The sequence below is a fragment of the Mirounga angustirostris genome, unplaced genomic scaffold, assembly GCF_029215605.1.
Source record: "Mirounga angustirostris isolate CCGP_5_RB_7025 unplaced genomic scaffold, mMirAng1.0.hap1 SCAF_3, whole genome shotgun sequence".
Classification (NCBI taxonomy): Eukaryota; Metazoa; Chordata; class Mammalia; order Carnivora; family Phocidae; genus Mirounga; species Mirounga angustirostris.
The window spans coordinates 107,866,238-107,883,497 of record NW_026991711.1 but is presented as its reverse complement, the minus strand read 5'-3'; the positions used below and the strand labels follow the sequence as shown (position 1 = coordinate 107,883,497).

At 34.0% G+C, this 17,260-nt stretch overlaps 1 protein-coding gene across 1 annotated transcript in view; it reads left to right on the top strand.

Annotated features, from left to right (window-relative positions):
- LRP1B (LDL receptor related protein 1B) overlaps positions 1–17,260 on the top strand; it is a 1,839,752-nt gene that overhangs the window by 1,291,892 nt on the left and 530,600 nt on the right. Inside the window, exon 32 of the mRNA XM_045868938.3 lies at positions 6,105–6,254. Coding sequence (XP_045724894.2) covers positions 6,105–6,254 — 150 coding nt within the window. The remainder of the gene's footprint in view (positions 1–6,104; positions 6,255–17,260) is intronic.

The following is a 17,260-nucleotide window of genomic DNA, read 5'->3' as shown; positions in this document are numbered from 1 at the left end:
ACTGTTGAGTTTTGAGTGTAGTTTCGTTGATACTAGTCTTTCATTCATTTGTTGTGTGTTTTCAGTAGCCAGTTTCTACAACTATCACAATCCTAGAAGCAGAAGGAGTTGTGTTTTATTGTCGGATATGTGGATTGCAAATATTTTCTCCCAGATTGAAGCATGTCTTTTATTGGGTCTCACAGAACAAAAGGTTCTAATTTTGATGTATGTGCGTAATTGAGAGATACTGTAGTAACGAAGAAATGCACAATCTGAATACACCTCACATTAAGTTATCTCAAAACTATCGGTTGTGGGGATTACCAAAGAGATAGTTGCAAATTTTAGACTAGTATTTTAGCCTTAAAAGGAAATACAAGAACTTGTAGTACTAAAGAAATAGCTAGTTTTTATTGAGCGCTTTCTATGTGCTAGACACTCTTATATTATTATTATTACAATTTCCTAATGGTGAAATGAGGGTGTAGCAAGGTGGAGGCTGACTAGTCCTTTGTAGATTAACCCAGAAATGAATAGACAAGCTGACTGAAAGATGGTACCGTATATTTATATTTACCTCAGAGAGAAGCCAGGGATGAAGCACAAGGAGTGCTCAGGTTTCCTCAGCCTATTTATTCCTGCACTTAAAAATCTAAGCATTCTTAAGAGATATTTTTTGAGATAGCCTGATAGTGAATAGGCAATTAACCCCACTCTACTTCCTCATGGAAAAACCATGCTCCTTTGGAACTAAAAATTCAGTGTTTCAGAAACAGTTTTGCCTCCCAGAAAAATCACGCCTCTTCTGATGAACTCTGCAAAGATCTACATTTCGGAGTATCTAGAATATCATAATTCTTCCACAGGTATATTGCGGGATGCAATTTTATGATATTTCTTCACCTACTGTGTATTTTCAATAGTCCGTTTCTACAACTATCACAATCCTAGATGCAGAAGGAGTTGTATTCTATTATCTGAAGATAATGCTACAAGGAGAAAATTTAGAAAATGTCAATTTTTTTTATACATGTCTAGAGGCTTTAAAGGTTATTTATGTTTTAATATCCATAGTATGCCTTCTTTCCCATCTATATCTTTAGTGTTCCTCTGTCTCCAAAGAGATCTCCTCATAATACACTTCCCAGCAATACTTAAAAGGCCTCATTAAACTTATTATATATTCAAATTTGAAGGTTTATAAAAAATATACAATTTTTAAAAGGAATTTCTTAATGTTTATATTCTAAATCACCTGAAGCATTTTTTTTTTAAAATACTGATTCCTGGGACCAACTCAAACAAATTAACTTAGAATTTCTGGGAGTGAAGCCCAGGAAACAGTATTTTTAATAGTTTTCCAGATAATTGTAATGCATAGCCAGGGATGAAAAATTTGAAATGAAATTTGGTGTCAGAAAAATATTAGGAAATTACCATGTCTAGAAAGCATTAATTTTAAAAATTCCTTTTTTTCTATATATTTGCATTTTTGCTTCAATTCCATATTGTATAGTACATTGATTTAATTTTGAGTCATTTAAAAAAGAAGTGAGACACATAAGGTGAACTTCGCAGGATTTTTTTAATCTTTAAAAAAATTTTAAAAGATTTTATTCATTTAATTGAGAGAGAAAGAGAGCACACAGAGGGACAGACAGAGAGGGAGAAGCAGACTCCCTGCTGAGCAGAGAGCCAGACATGGTGCTCCATCCCAGGCCATTGAGATCAGGACCTGAGCTGAAGGCAGATGCTTAACTTACTGGGCCACCCGGGCATCCCTGAACTTCCCAATCTTAATTGTGACAAAATTTAAAACTCAATGGACTTAATTTTTTTTAGTAATATATGAAAATACAGTTAGACTATTTTTTTCTAAAAAATATTACGTAGTTTTTTATATCAATGTATTTCTAGTATGAGAGCAATTACATAATTTTGGCAAATTACATTGTCTCAATTAAAAAATGCACTGGGCTACTTAAATCAAAATGTTAAAATAATACATTAAGGGAAATCTTTGGCTTAAAATAAAAAAGGTCAGAATGAAAGCATATGAATTAACTCTGCATTTTTACAATAATAGAAAAGATGGGTGAAAATATAGATTTTTCTCTTCATAAAGGCTTTTAAATTTAAATGATGACATTTCTTCCTTTGATATACCTGTTACATTATTGAATCTAGGTTTCCTCTTTTGATTACCAAATCCAGATGATATTAAAAATAAACATGTCTTATAGAAACAAGTCTATATTAATAGTGGTATATTCTGTAGAAAGATCCAACAGTCCTTGTGAAGATGTTTTAATCTCAGTCACCCTCACTCATTCTGAGGACCTTTTAGTACAAACATAATCATATCTCTTTGCATAGGTTTTAGGACACTTTATAAACATGCTTGTATTTGATCTGTTTTCTCATGGCTATTGATTTAGCATTCTAAAATCACTGAGTAGGGGCGCCTGGGTGGCTCAGTTGGTTAAGCGACTGCCTTCGGCTCAGGTCATGATCCTGGAGTCCCGGGATCGAGTCCCGCATCGAGCTCCCTGCTCGGCGGGGAGTCTGCTTCTCCCTCTCCCACTCCCCCTGCTTGTGTTCCCTCTCTCGCTGTGTCTTTCTCTGTCAAATAAATAAATAAAATCTTTAACAAAAATAAAAAAAATAAAAAAATAAAATCACTGAGTAGTTTCAACTGCATCAGTTTACTGCTTAGTGACTCATCTTTTGAAATAGTGCAATAGAGACTCGATTCAGCAATTATTCCAATAAATGGACACCATTAATTCTTCAATGTTATTAAGACCTAAGTGTATGAGAATAACGAAATAAAAAATCTTATGCTGTGAAAACATTTACATTAAAGGCTTTAAAAATATGTACTTCTAAACATGCATGTATCTGTGAATTTAAAACATATCACCAGTTTCTTGAATTCATAATAGGATTTTTAAAACATTTCAATTCTGGGCACCTGTGTGGCTCAGTCAGTTAAGCATCTGTCTTTGGCTCCAGTCATGATCTCAGGGTTTTGGGATGGAGCCCCACTTTAGACTCTCTGCTCAGTGGGGAGTCTGTTTCTCCCTCTCCCTCTCCCCCGGCTCATGTTCTCTCTCTCTCAAATAAATAAATAAAATCTTAAAAAAATTTAATTCTATTTTATAAACCCATGAATAAATATGCTCAAGAACATTCAGAGATTAAGCTAATACATTTAACAGAAGAGAAGATACCCATAGGTAGCTAAGTGACTTATCAAAAGAATATGTAGGCTAATATAGGGACTTGTTATTTTTTTTCCTGTGAATCTTAAAATGATTAGTCCTAAACTATTCCATCCTAATATTGATGCAAAGACCTAAGCCAGGCCAAGTAGACCTATTGAATCATTGCCCTTCTCTTTTGTCATAGCTTCCGGGTATAGATAGTATATTAAAAAATTATGTTGTGGAGATAATTCAACTTTAGTAGGGAGAACTCCTTGAAGACAACTTACAATTTTCACAAGGGAATTAAATAACCCATTCATGCATTCAGTGTTTATAAATTTTCTTCTCTTCTCTAGGCATTACGTTCGGTACTGAAGATCAAAGCTCACTACCACCCTGCTTCTTTTCTTTAGGCACTCATAGTCCATGAACAAAAATGTTGAGTAGTAAACTCTGGGCAACTCTGACCCCAACACAGTAACTTCCCTGCTCTGTATGACTGCTTTACACAGCCAGTGTTAGAGTCCAGAAATCCAGGGTGTTAGGTGAATGAGAAAGTTCTGACACTGTGGGTTAATCTGGAGTTGGGCACATTTGGTATTAACGCACCTTTTCCTTCAAAAAAAGGGGTTGAGGAAACTTAGACAAATTTAATCCCTTAAGAAAGGCCGACTAGAATATTGATTTTAAAAATCAAGGTGAAGAAAAGTAATAAATTAGTTGATTGAAGCCAGGAGTGAAGTTAGTGGTGTAAATGCAATTCCTTTACAATTTCTGCAGATGGGTCACAAATATGACTCTTTAGGTTCTTTGCAGCCAAAGCAAAGAGATAAATATGATCAGTTACGATTTTATATTTTCTACTATAGCTTTTTCTGGCACTGACCCCTGAAAGAAATTTCTCCCATGGGTCCTTGTATAAAGAGGTCACTATGTGATATATTATTTCAGACGCTATATCCTGGGAAGTGTAACAGTGGTTTTCCTATGGCTACTTTTTATAGCATCCTTCATTTAAATCAAAGGCACAATGTCAGAGCTCAATTCACCAACAGATTAAGTGAGGGACAAAAATCCAGCAATCTAAAAATGCAGGTAGCTCTCTGATGGTTTGGCTTGATTGAGAGATGAAATTTGGAATATCTAGAGGGATAGATAACTGCTTAGAAGGAATTCTTCATAAATGTATTAGTTCACTTCTTGATAAAGATTTGACTACAAAATGTTTGGCATATATTTTGTACCATAAATCTCTGGTAAGATATTCTTCATTGCTGATTAAAGATAGAATTATATGATTTAGAGAGCCAACTAAGCAGAAGGGTAAGTAGACCACATCTGAACAATAAGTGGTCTAAACCAAGATTTTTACCAGAAAAAATGCATGGAGGTGACTCAGGAAGTACCTACAGAATAACTGAACTTTCTCTGATAAAAAAAATTGAATGATGGATTACCTTCGACCTGAAAATATTACACCAAAGAATATGAATGTGATAGTTTTTATTTGATTATTTTCTTAAAGCTAATCACTCACAGTAGTCATAAAAAAAAATCTGAAAACTTTATCCCTGAAATGTCTAATTTTATTTATTAGGTTTGTTCTGTACCTTTCAGACTTGGATAAAACATACCAATAAATCAATAAATAGCTGATATATTGTATAGACTTGTAGTATTATTTCTACTTGATTAAAACTGTTCTGATAAATTAATTCTGCTCCCTGGATTGGGACTATCTGTAGCTATAAATATTTGGACTATATTTAACTCTTTCTCAATGCACTGGAACTCATGTGATTCTCTCCAAGTGTCTCCTTTCTTCCTTTTTTTAAAATTTGTGTTAGTTTTTTGTTTGTTTGTTTTTTAAATAGGGAAGGGATTTTTTCTTTTTTCTTTTTCTTTTTTTTTTTTTTTTTTGTGTGTGTGTGTGTGGTTTGCTTCCTTCATTCTCGGAGGAAGATTCCAGAACCAATTTATTGTACTGTATGCCTGAGTATATGTCCACATTGCTTTTCCATAAGTAGTTGTGGGTCATAGAAGACCAACATGGAACCACAGAGTTATTGTTATAACATGAACCCTGAGCCTACTGAACATACCAGTAATTAAGTAGATGTGTACCAAGAATCCTTGGCAATCAAAATATACATATCCTGAGACCTTTGAAAACCACGAATACCACTATAACATATGAAATTGTCCATAAAATGCAATAAAGCTAACCTGCAGTGATATACTGTGACGTGGGGATAATGATCTTAAGCCTTTGGCTTGGTTCCCTTACTAGAGAGTTAGTTTATCACCCCATGACAGATCCTAAATAAGCCCAACTCAATTCCATGCTTCAGTGACATTACAGTTTTTTTAAAATTCTACTTTTGTATTTCCTTGAAAATCACTGAAACCAATAACTTGAATCTATAACTGCCTAAAGTAAATTTTACTGAAAGTAGGGGGGAATTAAAAATTTCATCAGTGATATTAGTTTCCCAAAAAAGTATTGTGCGTTAAAATTTTCTGAGGCAGAGCAGTATAATGAAGAGGGCAGGCAGTCAATTTGGAAATCGAAAACTTTGTTAATATTTCTGTAAGGTCCACTTGCTAGCAATGGGCTCAAAAAGATTTCTTAACTATTCTAAATATTATTTTTCTTATTCATGAAATGAGACAGTCATTGCTCTCAGTGTCACAGATTGTTCTGATAATCAACAGAGATAATGCTTAAGTGCCTATAAAAGTATATTGTTCCACAGATAGTTAAAGCAGTATATTTCCCTCTTAGCCAGATCTTATTTTTAAAGACAAAAATCTAAGCTTGCAACTTATTTTTTTCCCCTCAAATCTAGTGCTAGGTGAACATTACTATTTAAGTGGCTACTGTTATGTTTAAGTTGTATAATTTAATTACAGGTCTATCGATAGACTATGTGGAAAACAAGCTTTATTGGATCAGTTCGGGAAATGGAACCATAAATAGATGCAACCTGGATGGTGGTAATTTAGAAGTAATAGAGTCAATGAAAGAAGAATTAACAAAAGCTACAGCCCTAACCATCATGGGTAAGTGTAATGGTTCTATAGCTAGGATGCTATGTATTGATTGGGGGTTGATTAATTATGACCTGTTAAAAGCTTAGAAAAGTTACTGCTCCATTAATACCAGAAGCACATTCAAATTATACATCTCTATGAGAGTTGTTTTTTTTTTTCCCTTTTTTTTCTTTTTTAGCCTTAGCAAACAGACTTGTAACATTATCCAGATCAGAGACTTTGTACAGTTTGCAATACAAACTTTACCGTTACTGATTCTTGGCTGTGACTGGTATTATTTTACTATTGTTTTCTTTGTTCTACTGCAGTATTCTAAAGTGTAAGGGCCTTGTTTATTTGTCACATTAAAGTCAAATCTGGCTTATCTCTGCTTATAAAGGGTAGCTTGATCCACACAGATAATTCAAAAAACAAGGCCACAGGACCCACTGACCAAGAAATGAAATTATTCTCCCACAAATAATTCTTTCTTATTTTTAGGGATGAGTAGTCGTACTGATTTGAGCCTCATTTCCATTCTTTTTGGTTCAGTCTATGGGGAAAAAAAGATGCTAGATGAATGAGACAATCAAGAAGCTAACAGGGGGGTATGAAACAAATAATCATCCTCTGTATTGATATTAGAAGTTGATTTTTGAAATATGAATTTTTATACAAAATAGTTTGAGTTTTAGAAAAGATGTTAAGAGGAGATACCATAAAGAAGCACTTTTTGGTGAGGATGGCTCTGCCTTTACTTAATGAATGGCTGACTCTAAACTGACATTCATGGTAGGTCAGCAGTATGAGGATTAGATCTTCCACATAGAATCTCAGGAGTTATGTTTGGTTATGGGAAATCAGAAAACTGATTTCATATTTGCAATTCTAAATATGAGGTATTCTGGATAGCATACAGGTATGAGTGTATGTATATGTGTGTGTGTGTGTACTATATATACATAATTATATGTATATATAGAAGTACTATATATATATATAACTATATATACTATTTATGAAAAGCCAATGTGAATATATTTTTAAACATTTATATAGGTAATTAAGTCTTTTAAATTAATATTCTACAATCCTCACCTCATCATTTCTCAAATTAAATGTTAATTATTTTGGTTTTGTTTTCACTAGTGACTATTGATTAGTATATAAAGTTTAAAAGTAAATAGTTGTTAATTGAGAAAGATACGAAAATTTATTCTCTACTAAAAGAAGTGTTTTAATCACCTTTTATTTCAATTAGACTTAAAATATCTGAATAAAAGTGAATAAGGTTTAGATATTGGAAATTATTATTTAAAACAGGATAAGTCTGGGATATAAAAAAAATTAAAATTCAGTTCAGTTCAACATGTATTTAGAATCTTTTAAGTGCAGACAGTGTACTTATCTCTCAAGTACAAACATAAACATGGACACTATTCTCAAGCAAAACAAAACAGAACATACATTTCTGTGAGGGAGAGAGAATATAAGATTGTTTCAACCAATCGTCAATCACAAAGAATATCTCAGTTTCAATAGCTGAGAAATACAGAAAATAAATATATTTGCCTTAATAAAGTTGTGAGAATCACGTGGAAATGTACGGCAATACACTTTTGAAAATGTAAAATTTTTTACAAATGTCAAAAGTAGAGACTGGAGTCACTTAATTTGATCTTTAAGACACTGGAATTTTACCTCATTGGGCATTTGCAGATCCCTGACATAGTGTGGCACAGACGTTTAGTAACTTTCTTTTGCTGTAGTTTTATTCCTAAATGGCTGTCTTTCTGCTATTATTGTCACCATTTTTTTTTCTAATTGTTTCTTAGAACTAGTGTTATTTTTTTTAAAGTTTTTCTCCGGAGGAAGAATTTAAACTTATAAAAAAAAAATCTTATTTTTAATAATGTCCCAAGTTTCTTTCTAGCCTTTGGACAATTCCTATATTGTTTGTAGAATATGATGTTGCCATTCTTTTCATTGTATGTTTTCAGAAGTTACACACACACACACACACACACACACACAACAGGACTATATCTGACAAGTAGGTTAAAAAAAAGCATAAATTTATTTATAATTTTCTTTTAAGGCAATAAGGAAAATAAGGCTATTTTATATTACTCAGCTTTGCCGAATTAACAAGAAAATTTTGTATTATGTATATTTGTACATATTTTAAATCACCTGAGTAAAAATAGCAGAGTTTAAATTCTGCAACAATCCCCAAATCACCACCCACATTATGTTTTCAAAAATTGAATTCCAATATACCTTGTGAAATCAACCTAAACTAGCAAATAATATAGCCGAGGAATACAATAAATTAGAGGGAAAAATGTTAAAATACGGTATAACATTTCAAAGAACATCTTTGACTTTTTAATGAATATATCTATATACACACACACACATTTGTATACTATAAAATCATTTACTCATAGAATAATGGAAAACTTTATAAAGGTTTATTTCTGCTAACGTGATTGCTACCCACCCTGCTGCTAGTAGAAAATGAATACTAAACTTACAGAACTCAATGCTGTAAACCAGGTCTCAAAAATAGAGCAGTAGTTCCTTGTAGCTAAATAAAATAAAGTCAGTTGTATTCCCTGATAAAATCGAAGAGTGAAAATTTGGAGGAAATCATAATCCCTATATTGTGTCAGCTCTGTGAAACTGATAGGACATCAGCACCGCATGGGAACCCAACTTTGCATACATTAAAATTATTTTAACAAGTGCATGGCCATGTGTGTATACCCCTCCCTGCCACCATAGTTTGGTCAAACCTGAAAGATAAAAATAAACATTATAAAACCTAGTGATGCCTCTGTTGTCAACAATGCATTCAGTGGATATATCAAAATATATCTTTAGTTTGGAGGTTCGAAACTTAAAGGAGAGTACCTTAGAGAAGCAGCAGAGCAAACTTTATTTTACAAAGTTTCCTAGCTTGGCTCTGAACATGCTCTGTTGCTCAAATTCCTCCTTCTTTGAGAACCTCTCCTTTTTCTTTGGGGATGGAATAAAGGGTGATGACCTGTTTCCTGCTGAGGCTAAGTATTATAGTCATATAAAAAAGGCAATATAAAAGTAAAACAGAACTTTACAACTTACTATCCAGGGGATTACTGATGATTACAGCTACAAATGTTTAAGGAGCCATTTGCTCAGTAATACTGAAATTACACATCTAGAAAGCAAGGAAATAATTGTGCTATGAAGCTACCAGTTATATACCAGTGTTTACCAGCTCCTCAAGACATACTACCTAGGCAACAAAAACTAACTGAAAGTTTTTGTTTCTCTAAAATTTAGAGGTAGTTTTCCTAAAATCAAATGAAAATTCTCTTTAGACACTTCTTATCATTTTTTCAAACCTCAAAGATGATAAATTATAATGATTTAGAGTTCCTAGTTTTATTTGGAAAAATATATACAAAAGAAACTGAAAAGAACTTAGAAATATTAAGATCAGGAAAAGTAGAAGGTTAATAAAGCAATGATTTGATGATTTAACCAAGTCCAAGACCCCAAGATCAAAATTGCTATATCCAAATTTCACACTTTGACACTTCTTACAAGAAGTAGTGCTCAACTTCTGTCCCCTTGAGTATGAGCTAGACTTAGTGACTCATTTCTCATGAATAAAATAACACAGATGTGATGGTGTGTGACTTTAGAGATAAGATCATAAAAGGCATGAGCCTTCTTCCTTGTCCTCTCTTTCTTGGATGGCTGACTCAGGGCAAAGCAAGCTGACATGTCATGAGGCCATCCACATAGATCAATGGAAAAGTCCACACAGCAAGGAACTGGGACCTTTGGCCAGAAGCCATGTGAGTCAGTCATCTTGAAAGTAGAAACTCCATCTCAGTTAAAATTTCAGATGAGCAGAGAAAGTCAATTATCATATGGTTTCACTCATTTGTAGAACATAAGGAATAGCATGGAGGACATTAGGAGAAGGAAGGGGAAAATGAAGCGGGGAGACAAACCATGAGAGAATAAGGACTCTGAGAAACAAACTGAAGGTTTTAGAAGGGAGGGGGGTGGGAGGATGGGTTAGCCCGGTGATAGGTATTAAGGAGGGCATGTACTGCATGGAGCACTGGGTGTTATACACAAACAATGAATCATGGAACACTACATCAAAACTAAATATGTACTGTATGGTGAATAACATAATATTAAAAAAAAAAAAATTCAGATGATGACAGTCTAAGCCAGTGCATTATAGCAATATCAAGAGAGAGCCCAAACCAGAACCACCCATATACCTGCTCCCAAACTCCTGACCCACAGAAACTATGAGACACAACAAATGTTTATTGTTTTAAGGTACTGAGTTTCGAGGGTATTTATTAAAACAGCCAAAAGGTAAGTTATGTGTCATTCCATCTACAGAACTCATTCATTTATAAACAGAATTACAAAATCAAATTCTTATTTAATAGAATCAGAATAATTGTGAATAGTAAATTGTGTCAGGTGTAATAAAACCCAATCATTCGAACATGATGGTCGGTGGAAATTGAGTCTAGGCTTCAATATCCAGACTCACATGGTAATGGCAAGAAGTATGATAAAACTGGAGAAAGCTAATGCCTCACCTCTCAGATCCACTTATTTTTGCCATAGAGAACATTAAACAGTTGTGCCAGATCTTTCATTTTGCAAGAGAGGCAAGAAATCCAGTTAAAACAAAAAAAAATCGTAATTTTTATTTATTTATTTGTTTGTTTGTTTGTTTATTTATTTATTTATTTTAAGATTTTATTTATTTATTTGACAGAGAGAGACACAGCGAGAGAGGGAACACAAGCAGGGGGAGTGGGAGAGGGAGAAGCAGGCTTCCCGCCGAGCAGGGAGCCCGATGCGGGGCTCGATCCCAGGACCCTGGGATCATGACCTGAGCTGAAGGCAGACACTTAACGACTGAGCCACCCAGGCGCCCCAAAATTCGTAATTTTTAAATGTTAGCAGGTAGTCATATTTAAAAAAATGCAGGCAAACATGCTGTATAGACTAACCCTGAAAATTAGCACGATATAAACCAAACAAACTAACAAAACCACCATCACAAAAACCATGGATGGGTGTACTTGATTCAGCCCAGAGAACAGTAGTTAGTTCTTACCTCTGGTTTAATCATAATCATTTATACTGGTGGCTTTGAATTATTGAGAGAAGGGGATGGAGTTAAGGCAGCTAATGCCCAACTATACCAGTAGAGGAGACTAGGTAAAATCAATCAATCAATCAATCAATCAATCACCTGGTAGAGCTGGCATACCTTACAGAGAAGGGGTCTCTCTCCTACAGGACAGGACATATGATTTTCCACCAAGCTTTTGTGGTCTTGTTTGACCAGACCTTGCATTCTGCCTGAGGTATATAGAGATGAAGGAAGTATGAAAGTGAGGTCCACATCTTATTTCAGTTCAACTGAAACTGGCCTAAAACTTTAAACATCAAATTCTTCCCCATTAAAAAAAAAAAAAAAAAAGATGATCTTATCAATTGTCTTTCTCAAACTCTCAGAGCCAGCAAAAATAATAGTTTCTGCATTCAAATACAATAGCTGGTAGCTCTAAAATTGTATCTACTAATTATTTGTCTTAGATATTTTTCTCGGTATTTAGCCACTCTTTTTACGGGAATTTTCTTTTATAAATAATATACTTCAGTTTCATGAAATAACGATATTCTAGAACGTTTTCTTACATGATTTTTAAGTTGTTTGTGCTATAAAATAGGGTACAGTCAGCTATGCTATATTTGACTATTGATTACCTAGATACAGAGCTTTTTTGTTTTTGTTCAGCTTTCCTCATAACTTTTGGCATTTTCCTGATCATTAATGCCTGCAGGAGACAGAGAGGTAAGCTTAAGTTAATCAAGTTGCCATTCAATTTTAAGTGTCTTTGTGAAAAGGAGGAAGAGGCTGAAACTATTGACTAAAATTAGGGCTTTTGAGTTATTTATGGATTATATTTAATGTAGTATTCCTTTTCACTGTCAGCATATGTAGTTTGAGAGCAGAGTGTATATATTGTGTTCACACTGAAGAGAGAGTTAGAAAAATCAATTAATGGTCCTGCGAGGAAAGACACAAATTAAACAAATGAACTAGCTGAAACAGACTTATTGGTGTTTGAAGAAAATTAAGATGGAATTCAGGAAATAGTAGGATGGTGACTTACCTGTATTTTATATTTTTTGGGTGGGGCAGGGAGGATCTGGGGCAAATGGACCATAGATTTAAAATAGAAGTGAAGGTATGGGAATTACTTAAACAAACTTGAAGAAATCTGTGTGTCTATACAGAAAATCCTTGGCACTTGTGGATTTAATGGTCAGCATCTTCTTTAATCACAGGCTGATCTTGATATGGTCCATTCAAATGTGTCATGTAGTAATTTGTCAAGCTTTTCTAGGGCAAGAATTTGAGTTCTGGGCACTACAGGGGTATAAGCTTGAATTTAAAATTTCACCCCACACTCACGACTTACGAGCTATTTATTCATTGTTCTTTGCTACTCCACTGAATATGCAGTTAGTCTCATTGAGATTCAATTGTGTATCTAATTTTTGTTTTGTTTTCCGGTGCTATATGACCTTTGGAAATTGTCTTTATGATGGTATTTACAGATAAGAATTCCAAAGTTAACATGACATGTTCTTCTTGAATGTTGTCTGAGAGGAAGAACTTCCTCTGCCCTATGGTCCTTCTAGCTGGACTTAGAATCAAATTGACATGAGACAGATTAACAGGAGAAAATCAAATTTAATAGGTGTGCATACGAGGAATTACACACGTGAAATTCCAAAGACAGTGAATCAACATGGAGCTTATACAGGACTCAGGAGAAGGGTAGGGGCCTAAGGATACAAAGGGGAGAAAGCTCATTAGAAGAAGGAGAAAGGAGATCTTTAGAAAAACCAAGTTGCTCTGTTACTGCAGGTAAATTTTTTAGGTAAAGGGGGGGTCTCTGTTAACCGTTCTCTTCCTGTTACAGGCTCTCCTATCCAATGTAAATTTGGCAGTTGTGTAGGAGGCAAAGAGCTTTTCCTGCATTTGTTGGGTTTTGATTGCTTTTAACTCAAAATAATCTTTATGCCCAAGTGGCCCATCTTAGGTCAGCCTTCTCTGGGCCTCTACAATGTCAGTGTTTATATACAAAATGGCTTAGTACTCTTATATAAAAAAATGGCTAAGTAGAGAGACAACAAAAATTGTGAATAAAAATAATGTTCACTTGTGAAATTATGCTAATCAGAGTTCATATGAATCTATTCTAGTAGTGAGGCAAAATTATTCTGTTTTGACTTTTAGTTGAGAATTCAGTAGATGTTTACAACATAGAATTGCTTAGATTATTTGTCTTAGAATAGGTTTGTACTTTTTATAAATATCTAAGTAGCTATGTCCATACCCATCTAATCTTAGAATCAGTTGCAAAACTTGGCTAACTTCTCTTTAAAATAAAAGAAAGATTGAGTCACAGGTAAAGGTAAAAAAAAAAAATCTTTAATTATGCATTTTCTGTGAATACTTAAACTCTCTCAGCTGATTTTTTTCTGTTCTCAATCACAGTTTAAATATATTATACTATTGATCTGTTTCAAGTAGCAATTTGCCAGAATAGGCTTAATATGTAAATATTAGAAGGATATTGAATTTGGGCTACTGTTAGGATCAATAAAGGAGGAGAATAAGGCATGTTTCATGTGCATTTTCAGTCTCCTATCAAAAACAAACTCTGCCCTTTAATGAGTAGAAAGTTGGCTTTTCACTTCTCTTGATTTGGTTATGCACACATTTGTTCTAAGTCAGTGTTAACAAAATAAATGAATCATTTGCTCTTTAGGGAGCCCTTGGAAGGTTCTAACAAATATAATTCCTAAGGACATTTGATTATACTTTTCATAGACTCACTTCACAGATTCGAGGTTGTTATAATAGCTGCTATGAAGATTCCTAGCATATGGATAGTTTGTCATGGGAGAGTCAAAGCTGACAGATTAAAATGCTTCCGGAACTATCTGAGTATCAGAGAAGGTCACATTTATTTCCTTAAGAATGAATACAGTGTTAATATTGTTGGGGATTAGATGTTTCCAATGTTCCCAGGAGAATTTCTACAACAAAGCAGTTACAATTGTCTGTCTCTCTGCTGACTGAAAGAAATGCTAAGCTAACGGCAAAAAATTAGGCTTTACCTACACTAACACTTACACTTTCTTGACTGATTTCTCAGTTTTTTTAAAATATGTATCTTTGTTCCTTTCAGCAAAATATTACTTGGTGTAATGACTGATGTTAGGGCTTATTAAAAATAAAGCATATCTAGCACTCAGTTTGTACTTGTCAGGAATTTCCTCAGATAGATAATATGCCTTATAAATAATGATAAGAATGTGAAAAAAAATATATACAATAAACAACCCAGTAAAATTGGCATGCAGAAATCATCAAAAGCCTTTTTTTTCTACTTTACCTCCTGAAATAATTATGTCAGAATGTCATGGCATCTAAGGGATATTATAAATGATGGCAAGGGACAGGCTGTGAGTGTGGTGCATTTAGTCTTGCTACAGTCCTTAGACTGAACATTCACAGATTCAAAATAAAATTTAGTCTAGAAGGATACTATATGCTGTCTTCTTATGACAAGGCGATGGGTCTGATAACTTACAAGTTCTTAACTTTAATAATCCACCTTAAGGAGTGATTTCCTATTTTGTACAATGCAAGTCTATGTGTTGTCAAATGCAGGGTTTTGTTTGTTTGTTTTGTTTTTAAATCAAAGCTTGCTAAATATTTATCTCCCTCTGCATGTGAAAAAGGCTGAAACTTAGTTTCAATTAAGTCCATGCTTCTTGTGGAATTTTCCCCTCCCTTCCATCACCTGACAAACTTTATTTCACTTGTGTATTTGCTTTTACACTTGTTTTCTCCCACTGGGAATATCAGCTCCTTGACGATGGATTTGTTACCTGCTGTAAACTCTGTTGTATTCCTAGCACCTAAATTAGAGCCTGGCTCACGATAGTCACTTGCTAAATTGTTGAATGAGTAAACGAATCGAAATCGGGACAAATAAATTGCTATCTGCATTATCATACACAATATATAAGACTAAGATACATATAAACAAAGACACAAATCCAGACTCTTTTTCACCAAGTTACATTTAAAAGAAAGAAAACAGAAGGAATCTTTTTGATCTAGGTTTCTCAACCTCAGCACTACTGACATTTTGAGCCAGAGTTCCTTGTTCGGGAAGACTCCACTGTGCCATTTAAGATGTGTACCAGCATCACTGTGTTATACCCACTAGAAGGACACCAGTGAAATGTAGAATGTATGAATAAATAAAACAATGACCATCTACATGCAAAAACATCTGCCACAGCAATCAAAATGTATTTTCAAAGCATGCGTTTTTATGCAGAATGATCACAACCATAGATTTAATGTAGAATTTAAATATGTATTGAAATAAACTTTAAAAGAAAATATATTATAGTATAATGATTTCAATTGAAAAGGGAAAAATGAGTAACAAGACAAACGTATAAAATATAGTCAGTTATTTCTGGCATTTATTGTATATACATATGCATATAGAAATGCAAGAAAAGAAGGGTTATGTTGGGTTGTGTTTGTTCTCAAAGAAACTAAACAGCTTAATGGAAGAAGAAAATAAAATACTCATAAACACGCACAAATAAAAGACTTCCAAAATGAAACAAACCTTGAGTGTTTGGAATGGTTTAGGCTCTTAAGGATAGCCTCTCACAGCTGGGCCTAACAGCATTATTCTCTTTAATAATAATAATTGACAGTCTAAATAAATAAAGCATTCTAGTATTTAGGTTACAAATCTTACCTCAAGTAATTCTCACAGCAATCTCCGCAGACAGGTATCATTAACACTGCTTATTCCAGGGGTCCCAGCAGAGGCCCAGCCAGCCTAAATTAATCACTCAGGGTTACATATAGTGTAGCAAGCTTTCTAGTCCATGATTCTTAGATTTTAAAGCCTGTGTTTCTTCTAGGCATAGTTACACTAAGATGTATGTGCACTGAAATGTATGCAAGAACATACTTTGAAGTTGTACTTGGGATTAGAAAAGTCAAGGGAAAATATCTGTATATCTATTATAATGACTAGCCAAATGAATCATGAAATATCTGTACAGTGAAATATAATGCAGCTATTAAATATGAGGTAAATCTATATGTTGGTTTGAACTATTAGCCAAATATGTTGTTAATTAAAAATAAGTAGGTCCAGAAAGTCTGTAGAGACTGCTCCAGTTTTTATCACATGTATGCATTTCTTTAGTTAAAAACACAAATTTAGATAGATTTTTAAATCGTATTTTTATCCATTATGCTGCCCTGTTTATCTCAATAACTACTATTTACAGAGCACCTACTCTCTAAATGTACACGTATTAGGGCTAATAGACACAGTAACCATGCAGAAAGAATGTACTGTGACTGCAGTGTTACTGCTGGAAACAATGTGCATTGTCCAAGGTCTAAGCTGGGACTTGAACATAATTCTAACTCCAAAGTTAGAGCTCTTCTCATTACCCAAGTTATTCTCAACCCAAGGCAATTTTGTCCATCGGGCAACATTTGGAAATGTCTGAAGACATTTTAGATGTCCATCGGACAACATTTGGAAATGTCTGAAGACATTTTAAATGTCCATCGGGCAACATTTGGAAATGTCTGAAGACTGCTGGGTGGAGAGGTCACTGGTGTCCTTCTAGTGGGTATAACACAGTGATGCTGGTACACATCTTAAATGGCACAGTGGAGTCTTCCCGAACAAGGAACTCTGGCTCAAAATGTCAGTAGTGCTGAGGTTGAGAAACCTAGATCAAAAAGATTCCTTCTGTTTTCTTTCTTTTAAATGTAACTTGGTGAAAAAGAGTCTGGATTTGTGTCTTTGTTTATATGTATCTTAGTCTTATATATTGTGTATGATAATGCAGATAGCAAT